General features: G+C 39.9%; 1 protein-coding gene across 3 annotated transcripts in view; it reads left to right on the top strand.

Annotated features, from left to right (window-relative positions):
- Window positions 1–22,330, top strand: part of NUP210 (nucleoporin 210) — a 120,251-nt gene that overhangs the window by 49,944 nt on the left and 47,977 nt on the right. For 2 of the 3 annotated variants that reach the window (XM_034775574.1, XM_034775576.1), the window contains exons 13-20: window positions 1,333–1,531; window positions 3,105–3,250; window positions 7,131–7,352; window positions 8,764–8,937; window positions 10,417–10,609; window positions 11,000–11,106; window positions 13,733–13,837; window positions 13,975–14,076. In XM_034775574.1, coding sequence (XP_034631465.1) covers window positions 1,333–1,531; window positions 3,105–3,250; window positions 7,131–7,352; window positions 8,764–8,937; window positions 10,417–10,609; window positions 11,000–11,106; window positions 13,733–13,837; window positions 13,975–14,076 — 1,248 coding nt within the window. The remainder of the gene's footprint in view (window positions 1–1,332; window positions 1,532–3,104; window positions 3,251–7,130; window positions 7,353–8,763; window positions 8,938–10,416; window positions 10,610–10,999; window positions 11,107–13,732; window positions 13,838–13,974; window positions 14,077–22,330) is intronic. The other variant, XM_034775575.1, reaches the window with a different exon arrangement.

Genomic DNA, 22,330 nt, shown 5'->3' on the forward strand with positions numbered 1-22,330 from the left:
AATACATTGAGCAAATTGAGCATCGTGTGAGCATCTCTGCTAACGTGTTAAATGTTATGTGTTCTGTTTGGAATAAATTGAAGTGTTTGGGGTAGGAGTTTTATCTGCTGACCTTGATAAGCAAGTTATAAGAATAGTCGTTTATGTTCCATGAGGATTGCAGTTTAACACCATACCATATGGTCTAACAATTTACCCTGAAGCTTTTGGCAGATGGTTTAAAAAGTTAAAGATGCTGCAAATGAAAAGCTTTGATCACAGCAATGGTTATGAAGTGTTACAATCCGTCTGTGATGGTTTCTTTAACATTAGCAAGAAGGTAACAAATCGGAATAACAAACAAATACTATTCAAGGGCCTGCTCATCAACACTTCAGATAATGTCTTTAAACATTCTATTAATCATTTCAGACCATCTAGACTCCTAGGATCTGATGCTGCCTCTCTTACTTACACATGTAACCCTTTTGATGTCAGAGGTGCTTCTCACATCATGCATCTGACGAAGTGGGTATTCACCCACGATAGCTTATGCTCCAATACGTCTGTTAGTCTATAAGGTGCCACAGGACTCTTTGTCGCCTCTCACATAAGGATTACCTGCATAAATAAAAGTTGCAGGATCAAGCTCCAGATTGTCATTTTACTTACTGAGATTTCCGCTATTGTACCAAAAAAACCCAAACTATACCAAGCACTGAGCACCCTTGACAATCTCTTATAAATACGCTATTGAAAAAAGACTCCCTTAATCAGAGTCTATTAACATAGTTATAGAAAAAATTAATATAAACTTCCACCAGCATTTCCCTCATACAGTGCTGCCATCTCCTTTCTTGATCCAAAGCCCATTGAAACTGGTTGAAAGACTCCCATTGACTTCAATGTGATTGGCTCAAGCCCTTATACCCGTGGAACTTCAGCTCAGAAACTTCCTCTGTCGGAATCTGTGGTAGTGTCTTATGGGGGGGAAAGGTCCAACGTTTTAAAATAATCCCAGAATAAAATAGGCAGCAGATTATAGAGTGCATAAAAATAGGTGCAGGTTTCAATGCACGTGTGAAAAGATCTCTTGTCTGGCAGAGTATTAAAATTTTACGGAACACTTCTAGTCACTCTTTCGCACCTCTCCCTGGCAGTTATGGGGAACAGCACTGTTGGGACTCTGGGCGGTTGTTTCTAGCCCTCTTCTCTCAGAGGGAAACTGACTGTGGTGAGGTGTCCTTAAGAGGGGTTTTTTTGGGGGAAAACGTAATTACTGAGTCTTAAACTTTCTTTCTAGTTCCTTATGTAGTTGTGTCTTACGTTATTGTTTTTTCTTGTCTCTCTCAGGTATATGTAACTGAACCTAGTGGCATGGAGTTCACGCCGTGTCAAGTTGAAGCACGTGTGGGTCAGATACTGGAGCTGCCCTTGAGGATTAATGGCCTAGTGAATATTGAAACCAGTGAGATGGTCACACTGAGCGATTGTTCACATTTCGACTTAGTCGTGGAGGTAGAAAACCGCGGCGTCTTCAAACCACTCCAAGGTGATTTTAAAAAACAAAACAACCCCCACCCCATGTATTCAGTTCAGGTTACAAGACAAATAGAGATGTTATAAATATAAATCATTCACCTACTTGTAATGGCCTATTTTAATAGATTCATGGCAGATTACTAGAGAGATGTCCAACTGCAAATACAGAGACCATAGTAGTCCAACATTTCTGTATATTGAAGATGCCTATTTTTTTTTTTTTTTATGGAGTAGCATTTTTATTTCTTTGTCTTTTAGTATTTAAGGATACCAAAATCTCTTGCAACAAATAAGCCAAGTACACTGAGGAATCTTCAGACTCACATACACGCTGCTCTACCCCAGACCTTTCCACTGTTTTTTTCAAAGTCCTTGCTGTAACAGACCTGATGGTTTCCTCACCAGAAATGACCAATTATGTCAGGTTTTGAGGAGTCACATTGGCTGACGTGAAGATACCAAACTCTTTCACTTATGATACCGTGCCCAACTTTGCATAAAGTTCTCTTTTCAATTCTATTAAGCCATTCACCCATTTGATTGTTTGCTTGTTTTCTGGGAGAAATGGGGGCCGAGGATGGCAATTTCTTAAATTTCATTCACTGCAGTCATTGGAGCAGGGCCAAAGGATTGTCCTTCTGAAACTTACTATATTAAGCAGTGCATTTCCTCAGGTGCTTCCCCAGCTGTTTCCACCATTATAGCACTTGTCTGATCAGAATATGGAATGTGCAATCTCTTCTAAATTTGCCATTAACGAATCCTTCTGCACTAACAGGCTGAGCAACTCTGTTGTCATCTGGTGTCTGCTGGACCAGATTATCTTGCACCCACAATCCTTTGTTAGCCTGCTTCTTGTTAGTTAGTTCTTCCTTGTGTTGTATTAGTGAGCCGCCAAAGCAGTTATTGTTAGACTTAGGGCGTCTGCTTGCTGAAGCGGCAGCTCTTTTAAATGTCATTCTACCTAGTTTGGATATGTACCTTATTTGCCATTGTTCTGTTAAAAAAAAATCCAGTTAAACCCAAAAAAAGAGAGAGAAGAAAAGAAAACCCCACAAAACATCTGGGTTAGCGAACAGGCACATGCCATGAAACTAAGAACTTAATTTCCCCTAGATAAAACTTAGAACTTAATCATTAACTTGAATGTAGGTAATACATCATGCTCTGTGCAGTAAAGTTTGTTTTAACCGTGCATTTTATTTTGGCTTAATTACAAGCCAGTTTCAATTTAGAACAGCAAGGAAAAAATACTCTGCTAAAAGAAAGAGCAAATTATATTACTCTGTATCCCAAAGAGAAGACTGATGTCCTTTTAGAAAAATTTGGAAGGAAAAGAAGTTTAATAAGTTTGTATGTTTCATAAGGTGACAGTTTTGAGGCTAATGACAATACATTATTCAATAGAGCTATGGGTATTGCATTTCCTCCGTGCAGTCACTGAAATTATCTGTACATATTCCCTGCATATTTCTAACACAAACGTAATACTGTCAAGAAAGCTATATTAAAATCTGTATTAAAATGTCTCGCTTATTCTCCCCAAATGTTTACTCTTTATTTGTTTGGGTTTTTTTTGACAGGGAGACTTATGCCAAGTTCTGATTTTTGCAGTGGAGTCAGAGTGAAAGCTGAGGCTCAAGGATACACAACACTTGTTGTTAGTTACACTCATGGTCATGTCCACCTTAGTGCTAGCATCACCATTGCTGCCTACCTACCACTAAAAGTAAGCCTGTAGTAAGATATTCTCTTTAATTGATGCTCTTAAAACAGTCTACTCTTGAAAATTCATTTAAATCTTAAGTGAGATGTGATATTATGTGCTAATATATGAAAATGAGAGTCCATTGACTGGGGATGTCTCAATTCAGGTAATCATGTCTCTTAAGCATGTGCTTAAGTACCAGTGGCTTAAGTACTTTTTAGAATCAGGGCCAATACTTACTGCAAGCAGTTTGATTTCTGTACCACGACTTACCTGATGTCTTTGAGATGTTTCTTGACCAAATCAGTGCCCCAAGCCAAACAAAGGACTTGGTAGAATTCTGTAGTGGGTTAGTGCACTGTATTTCTGTTTCTCCCTTAGTTCAGAAATGAAAGTGAGTTTGGTGCTATCTGAAAACAATCACAGATAGACAGGACTGAAGAAAAGACCTAGGACTAGAATAACAGGGGATACTGTCAGCATGAGTGTGGATTTGCTGGAAGAGTGATGCATATAAGAACACATAAGAACAGCTATACTGGGTCAGACCAAAGGTCCCTCTAGTCTAGTATCCTGTCTTCTGACAGTGGCCAATGCCCGGTGCCCCAGATGGAATGAATGGAACAGGTAATCATCAAGTGATCCATCTCCTGTCACCCATTCCCAGTTTCTGGCAAACAGAAGCTAGGGACATTTCATGTGAGAGTAAGAGAACTTGGGTGCACATGCTGTTCAGACTATTCCTGTTTTTAGCTAGTTTTGCTAGTCTCTAACTTTCATGAATATTGTACTAAATTTGCCCACAGTCATCTTCACTTCAAAAAGGAACTATAAAAACCACAGTAATAAAGCAAAGGCAGTATATTGCAGATCTCAATAAGAGTAATATAAAATCCTGGGAGATGAAGGTGCTATTCGGTGAATTAAATGGAGAAAATATGCTGCTAAATGATAACATATAGTACAAGGTTTATAAAGAGATCTGGACTTGTCAATCAGTTCAAGAAATTGAATCTTTCTGAACTCAGATACATTTTGGAGAAAAATATTATAACTGTTGAATTAATTAGTTACTCATCAGTAAACTTTGAAGTGGTGGGAGGTTCAAAGCCTTCCTTGTATCTAACTGTCTGTTTAAAATGATTAACGATTGTCCTAATAAGCTAGTAATGAGAGCAGTCACAATTGCATGGCCACAGCAGCAGGTAGAAGCAAGAGTAGCCTATTACCCCTGTAGTCACAGCACACAAAACTATTATTTGGCAAAAAAGGCAGAGTCTGGTGGCCTGTGTAGTCTGTGGAACTGAGTATTTTTTTCCTTGCAAACAATTAAAATGTGTTTCACCGTTGGACAGGTTACAAAGTGAAATAAGAACCTCATTTAAAGGACAGTATTCACAAGTCCAAGGAATGATTAAGAAGCATAGGACAGTGTGTCAGCTTCATGATTAGATGCCAGCGACTGAATCCACAGAGGCTACCACTGCTGCATGTTAGGATAGCAGTGTTTCAGAATCTGGAATAAATAAATTTGCATCTGTCTAACGATGATTTCACTTTAAAAGATTGCATTCTGTCCAAGAGTTGTTTCTGCGGCATTGATCAGAGTAAAAGAAATCCTGTTTCACCAGTATGGAACTAAAACACTAATTTTGTATTTCATCCCCAAGGCTCATTGTAGAGATTTTTTGACAAGGGCACGTTCTGTCCAACAATCTGAAAGTGGGGATCAATTTGGAAATACACACTAGTCTGTCTTAACCTAGTATACTTGACTAACATAGTTAAAATAAAATAAACAAATAAAATAAGAGTCCATTTGCTGCTGTGTCCCACTCCCATCCCCTGAACTCTGCTTCGCCTCTGCCAATAATCATTCCATCATCTTAATTACTGGCTATATTTATTACAATTTTACTTTTATAAAGTATTCTAAATTCTGCTCTGAGTACTACATAAAAAAACCTAACTCCCAATACAGTTTTACTGGGCAAAGAGGCCACAAATTTTCAGTTCTGTTTCTATGAACTAGGTAAGCTGTTGGGTGTCTGAAGATTGAACACAGCATACATAGTAAATTCAAAAGATTAAATTGACATGTAAGAGGTTATACAAGTGAATATAGGTATTGTATTAACAAGGGGATGAGGAGTCCATTCGACTGGGAAAAAGTTATACGAATTGCATCAGTTGAAGAATGAGTGTTTCATTTCTTGGTGTTAAAATACACAGATTGAGATTACAAAATGGAATGCACCAGGTTTGGGGAAATTAAATATAGCCTTTAACAGAAGTAATAATTGGATTCCATATTATGGAATATATGGTGGTGGAGTCTCCTTCCTTGGAGATTTTTAAGGCCTGGCTTGACAAAGCCCTGGCTGGGATGATTTAGTTGGGAATTGGTCCTGCTTTGAGCAGGGGGTTGGACTAGATGACCTCTTGAGTCCCTTCCAACCCTGATATTCTATGATTCTATGATTAGATCCAAGAAGTCTTTTAAAAAAAAGAGGAGATCCTTGCACATCTTTCAGAAAGGAGGATGTTGAGCTATCCAGAACAGAATAAAAGATCTTCTCTCCCATTGAGTTAATATATTATCTATTCACTAGAAGTATTACAGATATGACATCAGTGCATCCCTTCTGAGGGCAATGAATAAAAGGGACATGGTGTATGGAAGGGGGGAGGATAGACTGCTCTAGGGATTACTCTGTTATCTTTTCATTGTTGACCAGTGCTTAGATAGCACAGTGACAGGAACCTTAGAAAGACCTTAGAACTGTGGTTTTCAAACAGTGATCCATAGTACTCTTCCTTGTTGTTGCCATCTGAAGAATGAAATATTTTTATGTATAAAAATGTAGGGGTGAGACATTGGGAGGAGTTGTCTTCCATTGAAATGTCTCTTATGAAATGGTCCACAGAGCGAAAAAGTGGAAGAATCCTTGGCATAAGAAGACAAGTAGGAGTCAAGGACAGGGCAAAAGCATATGAATGAATAAACTTACAGTTTTGGCAACATGTGGATGTCTGTGCAACGAGAATAACCTATGAGGGTTGAGTGAAAATTAGTCTGTGCCCAGTATTTATAACCATGTTCCTCCAACCAGCATGCACGAATTTTCACAGAAAGAATTGAGCCATCCTATGTCCAGATCAGTGTTGGTCTGTCTTACTAACATCAGGTTGTGGAACACTTGAAACAGATGATTCTTTGTATATTAAAAATGTCAAACCAATTTCCCTGTTGATTTCCATTGCAGGCAACATCAATGAGATGGGCTAGGATTTAAATCAGTGCAGAATTTGTTCTAATATTCCTGTAGGGTTTTGAAGTGAGACCTTCGTTTCATTTAGTTGGGTAAACAAAGTCAGGGTGTAAAATGCAGGTTCTGAAGAGCAGCTGTACCTGGGAGATTAATCAACCTGAAGGGTTTCAGAAGATCGAGGGTGCAATCTGGCCCTATTTAAATCAATGAGAAGATTGCCATTTACTTCAGTGGGACCAGGATTTTACTCAGAATCTCTTCCCCCCAGAGTAGCTCAGTTAACATAAGAGGGGGAGATTGGAGAATTATCATCAATAAAAGGAAAAACAGAGTTCCTAAGGCACTGTGGGCATAACCCTAATGAGCAAAGTTTACTTTTAATTGTTGCTAATCATTTTAGTACTGCTGTGTTCTGAATTAACCATATTTATAAAAGTTTTTGTAGAACAGATCATCAGCTAAACAGAAATGATAATCAAACGGCTCTTCCACTGAGAATGAGAAAAATTTCATTATAATGTATGGTCATCTGATAGATTTCAGTATCTTAATATATATGTGTGTGTATATATATGTATTTATGTATGTTATGGTGTATATGAATGAGTATAACTTTTGTTCATTTCCAGACTATAGATCCTTCTTCTGTTGCCTTGGTAACTTTGGGTTCTTCCAAAGACATGTTGTTTGAAGGTGGACCAAGACCATGGGTACAAGAACCTTCAAAATTCTTTAGGAACATCACTGCTGAAGATACAGAAAGTATTGGTTTATCTTTATTTGGGCCTCCGACATCTCGGAATCATTTCCAGCACTGGGTTAGAGTATCTTGCAAGACCCTGGGAGAACAAGTAAGTGCCAGAAGCTATTTATGTTGTTCTCTGTCAAATCCTGGGCAGAGTAATTGAGAAGAGAAACCAGATTGATTTATGATAAACTATAGCCTCCAAATGATTAACAGCTTTTGTAATAAGCCAATATGGAACTTGAATAAGTACATGACTGCCTATTGCTTATGAACTCTGTTCAGTCTGGTATCAATCAAGAGTGACGCATTTTTGAAATTGTTATAAAGAGGATTACAATGGCTTTATTGTAGTATGAAGCCAGTTCATAGTAACTGTATATCACGGAAGGTATTAACAGATACATTCAACAGCAGCTAGAAGGATTTATTTACCATGAATAAGATAATTGCGAAAGGTTATTTTAACAAGAGACTGAACTCTTTAGTCTAACTTGCAATACTGGATCAAAGTAATCCTTGGTGTAGCTCCATTGACTTGAATAAATATCAATAAGGGGGCCCCAAGTTCTCTCCATGGTGTACCAGTTTGGTATGCCACTTCTCCAGTCACATATGGGAAGGTGTCCAGCTCTAATGCTCAAAGATTGGGTACACACACAGCCAAGATCCATTAGTGCTTGTTTCTGCAATACGTAGTAGAAGTGAATTCCCCTGTCTGCAGATACTATTCAGTTTGTATATTGCCTTGCTGTGGTCTACATTTTGACCAGTTATCTAATCATCTTCCAAGGGTTATTAACTACCGAATGTAGCTGGCATCCCAAAATGCTTACTGCACAAAACCCAATTGAGTCTAACAGGGTTAGTCCAAAAGAAACAGTTTCTTGCTGTTACCTCTCCTTCGGGGACCTCTGTAAGAAAATATAATTCGGAACCTTCATGATACAGAAATGGTCACATTTGAATGGCATTGCAATAATTCTCACCAATAGCTGATAGGGATTATTCATAGGCAGCCAACAAGGGGAAAACCCAAGGTGCCTGCACTCAATTCAGTCTGATATTATCATGTGAGAGAGAGCTGTAGGGAAAAAATGAAAAAACAAATGTCGTTTTTAAAGCTGCTGAAGTGGCTACAGGACCTCCAGCTCAGTTCTGTGTTGGCTTCCTTTCCCTCCTATGAGGGAATGACCCCAGATGACTGTCTTTATAAGCTCTGAAAGCCGCCTTCTTTTCAGTTTGGTGAGATAGTAATAACTATGAAAAGGGACTGAAAATTTGTGCTTTGATAATGGTCTGGAACAGCATTTAAAATGCATCCTTTTCACTTGTCTGTCTGTGGTATAGAAAGTGATTGGGGCATGAACTCATGAGCCCTTCATATCATATCTTATTTATTCTGTCTTGACACCAGAAAATAACTGAGATGCCTCAAGCAGGATAGTTATACCTGTAAAATATACTTGCACTCTGTTGTTCTTTGCTTTCTTGTTGACTTTCCCAATGTCATACAGGTGATTGCCTTAACCGTTGGAAATAAGCCCACAGTTACCAACCCTTTTCCAGCCATCGAACCTGCCGTTGTGAAATTTATCTGCGCAGCCCCTTCCCGACTCACTTTGACTCCTATTTATGCAAATCCTCAACTTGACCTCTCCTGCCCTTTGCTGCAACAAAACAAGCAAGTGGTAAGTCTGATAATGACACAGGAGCAATCCACTCATTTCACCTCTAAAAGGCAAATTGTGCCTCCATGTTGCAGTATCCCGAAACAGCCGTGCTCACAGGCTGCAAGAGCAGCAGTAATGAGCACCTATGTTCTGACTGACCAGCACTCCAACTCCACCCGTGCTAGGAACAAGAATAATCAGAATGTAGGGGCATTAAGAGGATTGTTTGAATGTGTGTATAGGGACCAAACCAGTTAATAGGATGTGTGTGCAAAACCATGTGGGTCATGTCCCCTGACCTCCAAGTGCCCCTGTCAGAGGGGCTCTGGAGTGACGTCTCCTAAGATTTCATGAGTCATCTGGGATAAGGACAGAGGAACTCCTCCCTTGTATGTACTCTCTGCTATGCATAGGTTTCTTGCAAAATTTGATTCTGTTCTGTTCCCTTCTTCTGACCTCCCAGTTCTTGGTGTGTAATTGATAACATCCTTGTTTTGTATTTTTGTTTGAAAACTTAGTGTAAACAAAATGCAGGTCAGCTACGCTGTTTCTCTGACTTTAAACAAAAATATGTCTTTGACAACTCTTTCTGGGTACAACAGTTGTTCCTCATACCCTTTGATTCTAATCTGGATAGTCCACGTTTATTGTATCGATAGAGCCAGATTTTAAAATGCTTGCGAGTACGCACATGTGCCTAACTTGTATAGGCGCAACTGTTTGTGTACAAATACCTACATGCGTGCATGAATTAGCATGGGAGAAAGTGTTGTGCATTGAATTTGGGCGTATGTAAAAGTGCATGCATGCTTGAAAATCTGTCCCAGAATACATAGGCAATGTTTATTTGGTGGTTATGCCTATGTTAAGGACATATGACTCCATCATCCAAATGAGTAAAACTTTGTGCTCTCCTGCTAGCATGTGACATTCATGGCATCCTAGCATCAGCATTCATAAGTACAAAACATTTTAGTTTCACAAAATTAGAAGTCTTGCCTTTATGTGTAACTATATATATTTTCTTTGTTGTCCTTTTTTAATGTCTTGAGGTAGATATTCTAACATGTTATAAAACAGTTTTGGGTTGAACTGTTGTCACTGTTGATCCTCAGGCATCAGACTTGAAGTTTATGGTATCATTAGTAGCCCTTTGAAAGATTTATAACCCTGAAATGCATCTTGTGTGTAATAGCAAGTTTAATATCTCCAGACCTCTTTCATTTTTCAGAATCCAGAGACCTCTCAAGTGTTTTATAAGTAGACTCATTGGCACACACAAAAAAGTTGAAGTACAATCTAATATTGGTTTACCATTACTTTTCTTATGAAATGTTCTAATGACAAAACTTTACCTTAAAAATCTCATTGAAATCAACAAGGTGATGTCTTTGTTTGAAAGTTGCCATTCTGCTGCATGTAATTGTTTTTCAGGGATCAAAGGGATCCTAGCATCTCTTCAGTTTCCAGTCCAAATTTTTTTTTTTTCCTTTTCAGGTTCCTGTTTCAAACTATCGCAATCCAGTATTGGACTTGGCTGCTTTTGACCAGCAGGGGCGTAAATTTGATAATTTCAGTTCTCTTGGTATTAACTGGGAATCAACAAAAGTTTCCTTAGCCAACGTTGAGCCCAGTATGCCGATGGAGCTGTCTCTAAAAGTGGATGGAAGTGGTCAGAAGAAAATGCATGGTACAGATCAGTTAAGATTAAGCACTATGTTGTTTGGAGGAAGACTGGGTTAATTACAATTAGTGATGTTTATGCTAGAGCCAAGAAAAGGGAGTTCCATAATCTGACCCGCAAAACATTCAATCACCTTTAATTTTTTAAAGCTTGTTTTCTAATGGTGTGAAATTTTTCCAAGAGAAATCTGCATGTAAAAAAAAAAAATCCTTGGATGTTTAAAAATGTATAAAATAAAAGTGGAAAAGATGTTGAGCATTAATTTTAAATGGCCATAATCTCCCCTCTCCTTCTGCCCCGCAGCCTGATTAATATGACTTAATTGGGAGTGCTTTAAGCTGAAATTTAGTAAACAGCTCTTCCTGTTGTAAATCTGTCACTTTGTTTTTGTTTCAGGCTTGCAAACTGTTCTAGTTCATCATGAGTCTGGAACAACTGCTGTCTCCGCTACTGCGACAGGATACCAGCAGTCTCATCTCAGTGCAGCTAAAGTGAATATACCGGTACTTTGAAGTATAATTTACTCTCTGCTTTTCCCATAGTGCCCCAATGAGGATTGCCCTATATTTTCATTTCCTTGCTGCATTATGCTTAATGAGTTTAAAAATAATAAGATAACCCTTTTATTAGCATTTTCCCAAGACAGAACCACATCAGTCTATTTGTATAGTGTTCCCAGTTGTTTTATTTTTCTTTATTCTTAGTTATTTACCTACCTTAAATACAACTGGTTCTTTTTTCACAATCTGGATAAGAGGATTATAAAGAATTTTCATACTTTATTTCGCTTCATTTTCTTTGATTCGGGGTTTTTTATGGATTAGTGACGTTTTGTCAGGTTGTCCTTCACTAAAGCAACCATTTGCTTGATACAACTGTCATTGGGGAAACGACTGTATTTAGAATGTAGTTGCAAAATAGAACAGAAAGTTTCAGCCTTTACAACTCTGACACATCGATGATTGTCAGACTGTATCTCTGTAGTTCGACTTGACTTGTGTCTTTTAGAGCAGTGAGGTTATTATTTGTATCGTACCAGCCAAGTGCTAGTTAGGGGATGTATATAGATGTATAAAGAGCCATAGTATCTGCCTTAAAATGCTTAACTAAGTAGACATTTTATAAACACACAGAAGGTGGGCAGCAAAAAGCAGTCTCAGTAAGCGGTGAACTCTGACTCAAATTAGTGACGTAATTTTTGAAAAATACCTATTTTTAAACTGGAGAAGGGAGGGTTGTGAGCATTTCCTTGTGGGATCGGCTAGGACTTGTACAGAGCAAGTTACTAATTTACAAAAACCAAATCCAAACAAGCCAAAAGAACCCTGCATCACATATCGTTTGTCTTGGAGGTCTAATTACTTGTGTAAAATAGAATAAACAGCGTCCGGGCTTTGCTAAAAATATTTTCTGAGTGGTTCTTTGAAAACCCTGCTAGGGGCATAGGTGCATGTAGGATTCAAGCAAAGTGCGGAATTTATTGCCCGGGAGACTGAAGTTATCTTAGCTTATAACATACATTTGGACGGCAGTCATGTGAATTCGTCCCTGCTTTGTCAGTATGCCCCAGCTCTGCTCTGGAGGTGAGATCCTGTAGGAGTGGGAGGATAATCAGAATTGCCATTCAGTCCTTGGCTCTGCATTGAGTTTGCCAGCAAGGATCCCAATTCGTTCCAGTTGGGAAGTTGTTTTGTATCATGTGGGCATGTGCCCAACTAAGAATTAGACTGAAACCAACTCTTGGAAACCATCTGATGGTAATGATTCTTTTTGTTCATGATTACACAGAACTAGATTTAAATTGACATAGAGGGTGAATGGGTCTGTGTCTCTTTTTCCCCTGACCTATTCAGTCCCTCTTCTATAATTCCTGTAAGGAAAGTGGAATGTAATAGTACCCTGGTATTACTATATGATCCTTCAAATTCTACCTTATTTTAAGACAAACAAATAACAGTTGCCCTATATTTCATCATTTCAACACCAAACATCAGGTAGGCAGTCTGAGAGATCGACAGATACCTAGAAATAGTGACTTTGTAGAATTTTTCTTCGACTTTGGAAAATTCTACATTCCGCCCCCCCAAAATATGCTGGACTGATTTCTTGGGCTATCCTTTCCATAAAACACCCACACAAAATGACTTCACACACCTCTAAGGTACCAGCTTTTGGCTTTCATTCATTTTGAATTTCTGGGAGAAACCTGTATTTTGCCAAGGCAAAGATTGGTTACACAGCCAGTTTCTGGTAACCAGACACATACATCAGTAATTTAAATGACAGAAAATACTGATTTGTTTGCTCATTCCTGTTGCAGCATGAACATTATGGCAAAGAAAGCTGGCACTTCTTTTTGTTTTGTTTTGTTTTTTTCTTAAAAACAAAAAACCCCAAAACAAATATCTTGTTAATAGCTATGCTAATTAAGATGTCCTGACTGACTGTCCTCTCTTTAAGTAAAGCACCCAAGTGTTTCATTGTGGATGACATCCTTCTCTATATTGAGCAAAATAATTTAACTAATTGGCTTGCATGGGGATATAATACTAACTTCCCCTGAAAAGGCTGCTCTGCATTTTTCCTGCTTAACGTCATTGGGATCAAATGATTAAACCAGATTCTGTAGTACAATTTTGTATAGCGGTTATGTACTTGCAAGTAATTGTGGGTTGATTTTATTTTATTTGTTGATTTTTGTGGATAACTTATGTGTAATTCCGAAAAGGAAATGTGGAAGGACAAGAAAGACTGAATTCAATCTAAATTTGTAACATCAGGCCTCCAAAATGTCTCTGGTGATCTAATAAACCTTACACATGTATGTCAATCATCATGAATTAATCCTTCCAAGCTCTTAATGCACAGACCTATGCTCTTTGTCTTGCATTTTGGGGCATAATGCAGAACACTGCAACATGCGTTGTGTACCTCTGCATACATAACAGATAAGCAACTCCATCTGTACCTTGATCGTTGGAGATGTTCTGTTACCTAATCTCCATTTCTGTTGTCCATTTACGTATCTAGGTAATCCATCCTTTCCTATATAGAGGAGTAACTGACTCTCCTTTGGCTTTTAATTGCGTGCTACCCCAATTGATCAATAATTTGCATTATTCTTTTCAGTATGAACCTCTTATCCCTGTGTCTGCCACCATTGAGCTGATACTTGTAGAAGATGTGAAAGTGAGTCCTAGTGATGTTACAGTCTACAATCATCCTGATGTCAAGGTAAAGAATCTTCTTACTAATTATTTTAATTTTATCTGGGGGGAGGTGGAGTGTCACAAACGCTCAGAGAGTAAGTGTTTTACAATTTTGGCAATGTACTAAAAAGATGTAATCCCACGTGCTTTTCCTTTTTGCAGGCAGAGCTCCTCATCAAAGAGGGTTCTGGGTATTTTTTCATCAACACCAGTATTATAAATGTTGTAAAAGTGGCTTATCAGGAAGCTCGAGGCATTGCTTTGGTGAGTAGAATAATACTTCAGTGTATTTATTTTAATGATCTGAGTATGCTAATCTCATTGTTCAGTGTTGCCTTTCTGGTTTGGTGAGAGATAACCGCTTGTTATGATTCGTAATAAATTGTACTGTTAACAAATTATAAAGAGAAGGGAAGCACTTACTAAGAGATTGTAAAAATCCTTTGATTTTCTTTCCTGTTGGTGCCTTTCTATTATCACACCACATTTGACAGCAAGATCTAGTGAGTAGTTTCTTGCACTCTTTATGGTCAAGATCTATATTGTCCATCCTTTTGGTTAGGAAACAGCGGAGGAGTTTAATTAGTTTTGCATGGCAAGGACATAAGGAAAGACTTGACATTAACATTTGACAGTAAATGCTCTTTCTAGATGAAGTGTTTTCTTGTAATGTCTCTGATTGTAGAAGATTTTCCAGGTATTTTATTTGTGCTAATTTGTTTTTGTTATCGTAGTAGGTCTCCTCCTACAATATAAATGACTTATCCGGTACAAGCATTTTTGTCCTTTAAAACAAACAAACAAACAAAGTAAATTTGTTAGATTTAAATATTTATAGTTGCTGTTTTAAAATCTGTTCTTCCTTTTTATAGAGCTGTTCTGAGACTTTCTGTAGTGCTGTTCGTTGAGGTCTAAAGCTGAGATTTTCAGATGTGCTTGGTACTGGCCTAACTCTGCTCTCGTGGAAGTCAATGTCAGTTTGAATGGTTTTGTAAATCCCAGCCTAAATGCTTCCCAGATAAATGAGACCTTCATGGAGGGGTCCAGAGTTGAACTTCATGAGTGTTTTGTCCTTCTCCTTTCCATGATAAAACAGTCTGTGTCATGCTACATTTTTCCCATGATCTAGAAATTATTCAAGTGTTACTAGCAACAGAGGGTCCTGTGGCACCTTTAAGACTAACCGAAGTATTGAGAGCATAAGCTTTCGTGGGTAAGAACCTCACTTCTTCATCTGAAGGTGCCACAGGACCCTCTGTTGCTTTTCACAGATTCAGACTAACACGGCTACCCCTCTGATACTCAAGTGTTACTGTAACCAGTATTAGGTCCTGATTCAGTGAACATTCATGCATGTGCTTCATTTTAGTACCTTGAGTAACGCCATTGATTTAAATGGAATTACTCATGGTAGTAAAGTTAAGCATGTGCAGCAGCAGTCAAGAAAGCGAACAGAATGCTGGGAGTAATTAAGAAACGGACAGATAATAGGACAGAAAATATCATGTTGCCTCTATAAATCCATGGGATGCCCACATCTTGAATACTGTGTGCAGATGTGGTCACCCCATCTCAAAAAAGATTGGGATTGGAAAAGGTTCAGAACTTCCGTATGAGGAAAGATTGATAAAACGGGGACTTTTCAGCTTAGAAAAGAGAGGACTAAAGGGAGATATGATTGCGATCTATAAAATCATGACTGGTGTAGAGAAAGTAGATAAGGAAGTGTTGTTTACTACTTCTCATAACACAAGAACTAGGGGTCACCAAATGAAATTAATAGGCAGCAGGTTTAAAACAAATAAAAGGAAGTATTTATTCACACAACGCACAGTCAACCTATGGAACTCCTTGCCAGAGCATGTTGTGAAGGCCAAGACCATAACAGGGTTCAAAAAAGAACTAGATAAATTCATGGAGGATAGATCCATCAATGGCTATTAGCCAGGATGGGCAGGAATGGTGTCCCTAGCCTCTGTTTGCCAGAAGCTGGGACTGAGCGACATGGGATGGATCACTTGATGATTACCTGTTCATTCCCTCTGGGTCACCTGGCATTGGTCACTGTCAGAAGACAGGATACTGGGCTAGATGGACCTTTGGTCTGACTCAGTAGGGCCATTCTTATGTTCTTATGTGTATAAGTGTTTGCAGGATTGGGGCCTATCTCCTGAATGGCAACATTTTCTTTCAGGGTACTTACAGGGGTCTGCAGCCGGTCAGTACAGAATACAGTTGGTACACCTTGAGGGAAAATGTGCCACTCTCCATTTACTTTATTATGTCAAGAATTAACCATTCAACTTTTTAATCTGAAGATGGAGTACAATAAATTATAACTATGTATAATGCACCATACTAGAGATATAAATGTATATTTTAAAAGGAGCAGAAGGTAGACTTGGATAACAGTAGAGAAATGCAGTCATAAATGCATTTCAGCAACTTGCTTTTATTGTAATAATAAAACTAGCTACATGGCAGACATCCTACCCTTATTTCAACACATATTGCTATAACTCTAGCAATCTGCATCTTTTTCCACGCTCTGTCAGTCCAGCTTCCTGTTATGATTTTCATTGTGTACATCCATAAATCAGTGCTAATGTGCCTTCGGAAAGAACACATTCAGAATTAGAAATGCAAATTGGTCGGATCCCTTCCTATCAGGATCCCTTCCTATTCTCCTAAATATTTGTATGAAATAAATATATATATTAATTGGGTGATGATAACTCGTCACAATTCCTGGCTGTTGCTCTGGTGAGTTGGACTGGATTTTTGCATCAGATGACATGTTTGGCCCTTTTCAAGGAAGAATTAACTGTCTTTTCTTCCTTAATCTCTTACACGGGGATGACGACAATGCTTCCAGCAGCTCTACAGTCAGTTTTCTTTATTCCCTTTCTCTCAAAGAGATCTTTAAATTACTTCCTCTGTTTTCAAGTCCTCAACACTTAGCATGTCCCCAAGGTTCTTCTTTGAGTATGTGTCAGTGTGGATCCCACTGGAGATGTGCATGCACATGGAATTCGATTTGATAGGGGTGCCACTGGAGCCATACTTGTGCTCTGTGTCTCTTCATGTTCCCATATAAAGGCATAAAGAGTTGGGCAGCTGCAACCCTCTCTCAGTTTCCTCTTGCTGCCCTTGGCAGTGTGACTGAACCTTGACGTGGTGGCTGGCTCTGGTGCCAAGCTCAGGAGGGCAGAGCTCCGATCATTATTTGACTGATGCGGCTGGTACTCCTCATTCCACTATCCAGAAGGAATACTTCTTGCCAGTCACTTACAGCGGGAGCTGCACTGACGCACACTCTGCAGTAACGGTGGTTCTTCAAGATGTTATCAGACCATGACTCCCACCACTCTCCTTCCATCCCCACTTCTCAGCAATGTGGGCTGCGAATTGAGAGGGAACTGGGGCAGGGTATTCTGCCCTCTCTTCATAACCTCGAATGGGAACATGAAGAGGCACAGGGTGGCCCTGATGGACAGTAGTTTTCAAAAGAATTCAGTTCTACACGTGTGAAGCAGGTGCTTACCCAGAGTGGGATCAACAGTGATTACAACATCTCAAAGAACTCCAGTTACTGTAGGGCAGTGGTTCTCAAACTGTTGTACTGGTGACCCCTTTCACACAGCAAGCCTCTGAGTGTGACCCCCCCCCCACATAAATTAAAAACACTTTTTTATATATTTAACATCATTATAAATGCTGGAGGCAAAGCAGGGTTTGGGGTGGAGGCTGACACTTCGTGACCCCCCCATGTAATAACCTCGGGACCCCCTGAGGGGTCCCAACCCCTAGTTTGAGATCCTCAGCGTAGGGTAAGAAACTTCCTTCTGCAGGGACTGTTGAAAGTCAGTGGACCTTGGAAACATTACATAAGGTTAAAGAGACTCATGAGGGAAGTCAGCACACGCCTCAGTATGAGTGAGACTAGAGGCTACAAATCAATATTAGGGTTGTGCAAATTTAAATTTCCACCATTGGTGGAGTAAATAGACAAATTATGATACATCGTATGTGTTTGTTGTTTTGAGGAAGGGGTGGGGTGCTGGCATATAGATTACAAATTCAAGCCTGAATGAGGCTTGTAATCTTTGCCAATAATAGAAATTTGCTCTCAAATATTTTTAAGCCCAAATGAGTAATTTTGCAGAACTGTACTCATAAATACACAGAGACCTTGCAAAACTAAAGTTGTTGCACCTTGGTTAAGAACGCAGGCCACATAATATAAATTCCACTTGTGCTCATTTGCATGCTAATACTCCGAATGCCCTTGCAGCTCAGATAAACTGTCCATTCTCAAGAGGTTTGAATGAAAACAACTGAAACTAGCTGGGTTGTTACCATAACCAAAATGTTGTTACATCTAACATCCCTACTTGCATAAGCAGCACTCCTCTAGGAATGGTCAAACAGACAATCAGTTAATCTTAGTGACAGGATAAAGTTGATATCTTTATACTAGACTTCAGGAAGCAGTAAGAGGAAAGGATTCTAAGGTGATAAAAATATCTATAGTAAACTCTCCTATCATTAAAGTGTTATGAAAACACAAAATTGTTCAGAAATAACATATATAAAAGATAAGTTGATTACAGCAGTGGCATTATAATATTTCTTTTAGGTTAGCAAAGATGTTTGTAAAATCTTCAGATTCTTCTAATAATGCTAAGGGAGAAAGCTGTATTATTTTCTAACTTCAAAAGGATAACAGTATTGTAACTAAAGATGGAAAAGGTCTGTTTAAGTATCAGGCCCACTTTTTACAGGGATTTGATATACCGGTAGTCACCCAGAAGAAGATGCATTAAGTATTACTCTGCAGCTATGCTTGATTTCATCCATTGATGATACATTTGAATTAGGAGTTATCTGGAATGAACAATAATATATATGAATCATATTCTTTATTGGGGGGAGGGGAGGAATGTTAATGCCATGACTTAACACACAGAATTCTTTGTAAATGGCAACAAATTCGACAAAACTAATAGAATTAATTGAATATTAGAGATGTCAGAGATGACTGTTCTTCATTGTTGGTGGTATGTATTGATAAAACATCTCTATAGCTGTAGAAAGAGGGAGTTTGCAATACTTTCACAGGGAGACTGTCAGCTAGAGGGGAAAAATGTTTTATTATTCTAAGAAGCTGAATTTATTTTTGAAGTTTATGCAGTTGGTCTTGGTTCTTAAAATCTCTTCAGTCAGATCTCCCATGTGGCTATAGGAATACTATGCCTGATGTGTTCATATGAATTTCATTTCATCTTGGAATGGTAGACTTTAGGGATGAGCAGTGAGGAGGCCTTGTGAAATAAATGAAACAAGATCTATTCTTTGAGTAGTGTCCCTGTGGGTGCTCCACTTCAGGTGCACAAATGCCTCTCGAGCCCTTGATTGGAGATTTTCCATTAGCAATGTCGGTTCGGCCTGAAGAGGTGCTCTATACAGCCTTATGCCATATTCTGAGGGTGTATATAGGGTTGTGCAGGCTAACCGCTCTCAGTTCTTTCTCTGCCACGTTGGCCTGAGACAGAGCTCTAGTATGTCCACCTCGTGCATATCTCAGCCTATTTTATAGCTGTTGTTTAGTTAGTTTAGTGTTTCTAGTTTGTGTTAATTGTTGTTAGGATAGAATTAGGTTGTTGTGAGAGGTTTCCATTTTTCCTCTCCTCATTTTATTTCTTCCCCATTTCCTCTGGGGAGCTTATTTGGCCTGGCTGGGCATGCCTGGCTCACGAGGTTTCAAACGCCGCAGCTCTTTTCGGGAGGCTATCCCGATCAGCGACAGCTACTCTAAGTATACCTGTTGCTTGGGAGAGTCAGATCTCCCAAAAATGTACCTTTTTCCTGGCTCTAAAATCTAGAGTTCAGAAGATTCAGGAGACCAAACAGCTGATGAAGGAGCACTCCCTTCAACCTGCTTCCGAGTCAGGTTATGAGACCACCTCCCTGCCCCAGTATCCCTTCAACTTTGGCTAAGATCTTGCCTAAAAAGGTGAAGATCTCAGAGGTCTCAGGGAAGGCTTCAAAGAAGAGCGGCTCTGTCTCCCACCACAAGGAGCCAGCTCCCAAGAAGTCCTGATCTCTGTTGGGTCTATGGCATCGGAGGCCTTCACCTCTCAACTTGGTACCATGAAGGTGAAAGACACTTCTCCAGTACCAGCAGAACAGGGAGATCCTTGAGCACTTTGGAGAAACATGGTGTTGGCAGGGCCTTGATACCTTCTGCCTCCAGATCAGGACCGTCCATTTCAGACTTACCAATGGTGCCTTCCGATTCAGCTCCATCTGTACTGACAAAATCAAAGCATGTGCCTTTGTCCCCAGTGCCTGTGCACTCCAAACCAGTGGTACAACCCAAGTCAACTGCTGAGTTGGTACCGAGCCACTTGCTACTGCAGGAATTCCATTACTCTGGGGACTTGTCAGTGTTAGATGAGCTGGAATCCCCCCTGCTTATGGGTACCAATGACTCTCTTTACCATGACCCTGGTCTCCAAATTACCAGTGCTCCCCAGTACTGCAGGATTCTCCTTTCTTTTCTCCTGGGGCACCCCATTGGAGGATGTTGAGGAGGATGAAGGAGACGTTCAGTCTCGTCCTTATCAGCGTGGGGTTCTCCTCCACATTATTATAGGAACTCATACAAAGACCCTCGCCAATATTTGTCATGATGGGATCACTCCTGGGTACTAGCCCCTCTCCTGTGTGGGCCTCCCCAGTGGCCATACTGGGATCTTGGGCGGCATATCTGTAACAATTTGCCAAACCTCCAGCTCCAATGGTCCAGGAAACTAGAGTCTCACAGTCTCCTTAACCGAACACCCAACATAAGGAGACCTTTGAGGAACAGGAGGCTAGGGCAAACAGAGGCTACACCTCAAACCCCTATTTCATCTTCATCTCTGGACAAGGCAGTCATGCCTCCGCCACCATCAAGGGCTGACAATTTTAATAAATTCCAGGACCCTGTGAAGAGAATGGCAGCCTCCCTTCAGGTTAAAGACTCACATCACGAGCTCCTGACTCCATTTTACAGTCAGCGACACCAGCTGAGTTGCGCTACCCTTTAATGAAGTGCTCCTGGATCCGTCAAAGACTGTGTGGCAAACTCCTGCTGTCATACCACCAACTTGTAAATGGGCAGATAAAAACTATTACATTCCCCCCCGGGACTCAGAATTTTTGTTCTCCCACCCCCCACCTAATTCCCTGGTGGTGGATGCTGTAAACGAGCATTGTAGACAGCACTATGCCAGGTCTACTCCTTTTATGACAAGGACCAGAAAAGGGTAGACCTTTTTGGATGGAAGGTCTGATCATCCACAACCCTCCAGTTTCGGATCACAATCAGTCAATCATGGCCAACAAGGACTATACAAATGAAAACAAGTTTGCATCCATTATTGAACATCTTCCAAAGGAGCATAGAGAACTTACAGGCCATCATTAAGGATGGTCATCTTTTAGCCAGAACCTCTCTCCAAGCATGCTTGGATGCTGCAGATGCTGCCACTAGATCAGGGGTGGGCAAACTATGGTCCCTTTGGGCTTTGGGGAATCCCAGCCCATGGGATTGCCCCCCATGGCACCACGGGATTGGTGGAAAAATCAATGCAATGTCTGTGCAGGCATCCCTTTCATCTGCTCCAACAGTATCTGTGACAATGGAAGCATCACTGTTAGGGTGTGGCGTGCACCTCAACATGCTCACAGCTCAGTGCAGATGGTCACCTTGGGAAACCACTCTCCATATCAACTTGTTGAACTCAGGGCAGTCAAGAATAGCTATCTTCAGTTCCTTCACCTCGTTAAGGGCAAATCGGTCAGAATGATGATGGTCAATGTGGCTTGCATGTTTTATATAAAACAGGAAGGAGCAAGATCCCCTTCCCTCTGTGCCAAAGTTAAAAAGTTATGGAACTTTTGTGTAGCCCATCAGATTCAGATCTTAGCCATTTACCTTCCTGGATTCCAGAATGTCACAGCCGATATGCTCAGCAGGCACTTCTCTCAAGACTACAAATGGGAGTTGGATGCTCAGATCCTGCATGGGATATCCCAGAGATTGAGATATCTATCAGTGCACCTATTCCTCACTTCCAGCAACAGGTTGAACTAAGTCTATATTTTTAAAGGGTAAAATGTTTGATGTATTTAAAAAACCTAATATTTAAAAATCCCACTACCTGCTATCCTTCCCCTCTGCTCTGAAATGTTCTTGTTGGATGTTCAGATAGGGCGGTTTACCCACGCAGCCAGATATACCCTGGGGGGTGCAACATGAGATTGTATAGAGCAAATGCGCAGGCCAAATGAACACTGCTAACAGAAAATCTCTGCTCAGGGCTTCCAGAGGTGCATGTGCAGCTGAGTGGAGCACCCATAGGGGGTGCTTGAACCACAGTTACTGCATGAAATGAGTAACCTTTTGTTTTAACTACCTGTATGATTAAAAATACTGTTTTTTTTAATACATCAGACATTTTACCTGTTA

Source organism: Trachemys scripta, chromosome 7 (assembly GCF_013100865.1).
Source record: "Trachemys scripta elegans isolate TJP31775 chromosome 7, CAS_Tse_1.0, whole genome shotgun sequence".
NCBI classification, from domain to species: Eukaryota; Metazoa; Chordata; order Testudines; family Emydidae; genus Trachemys; species Trachemys scripta.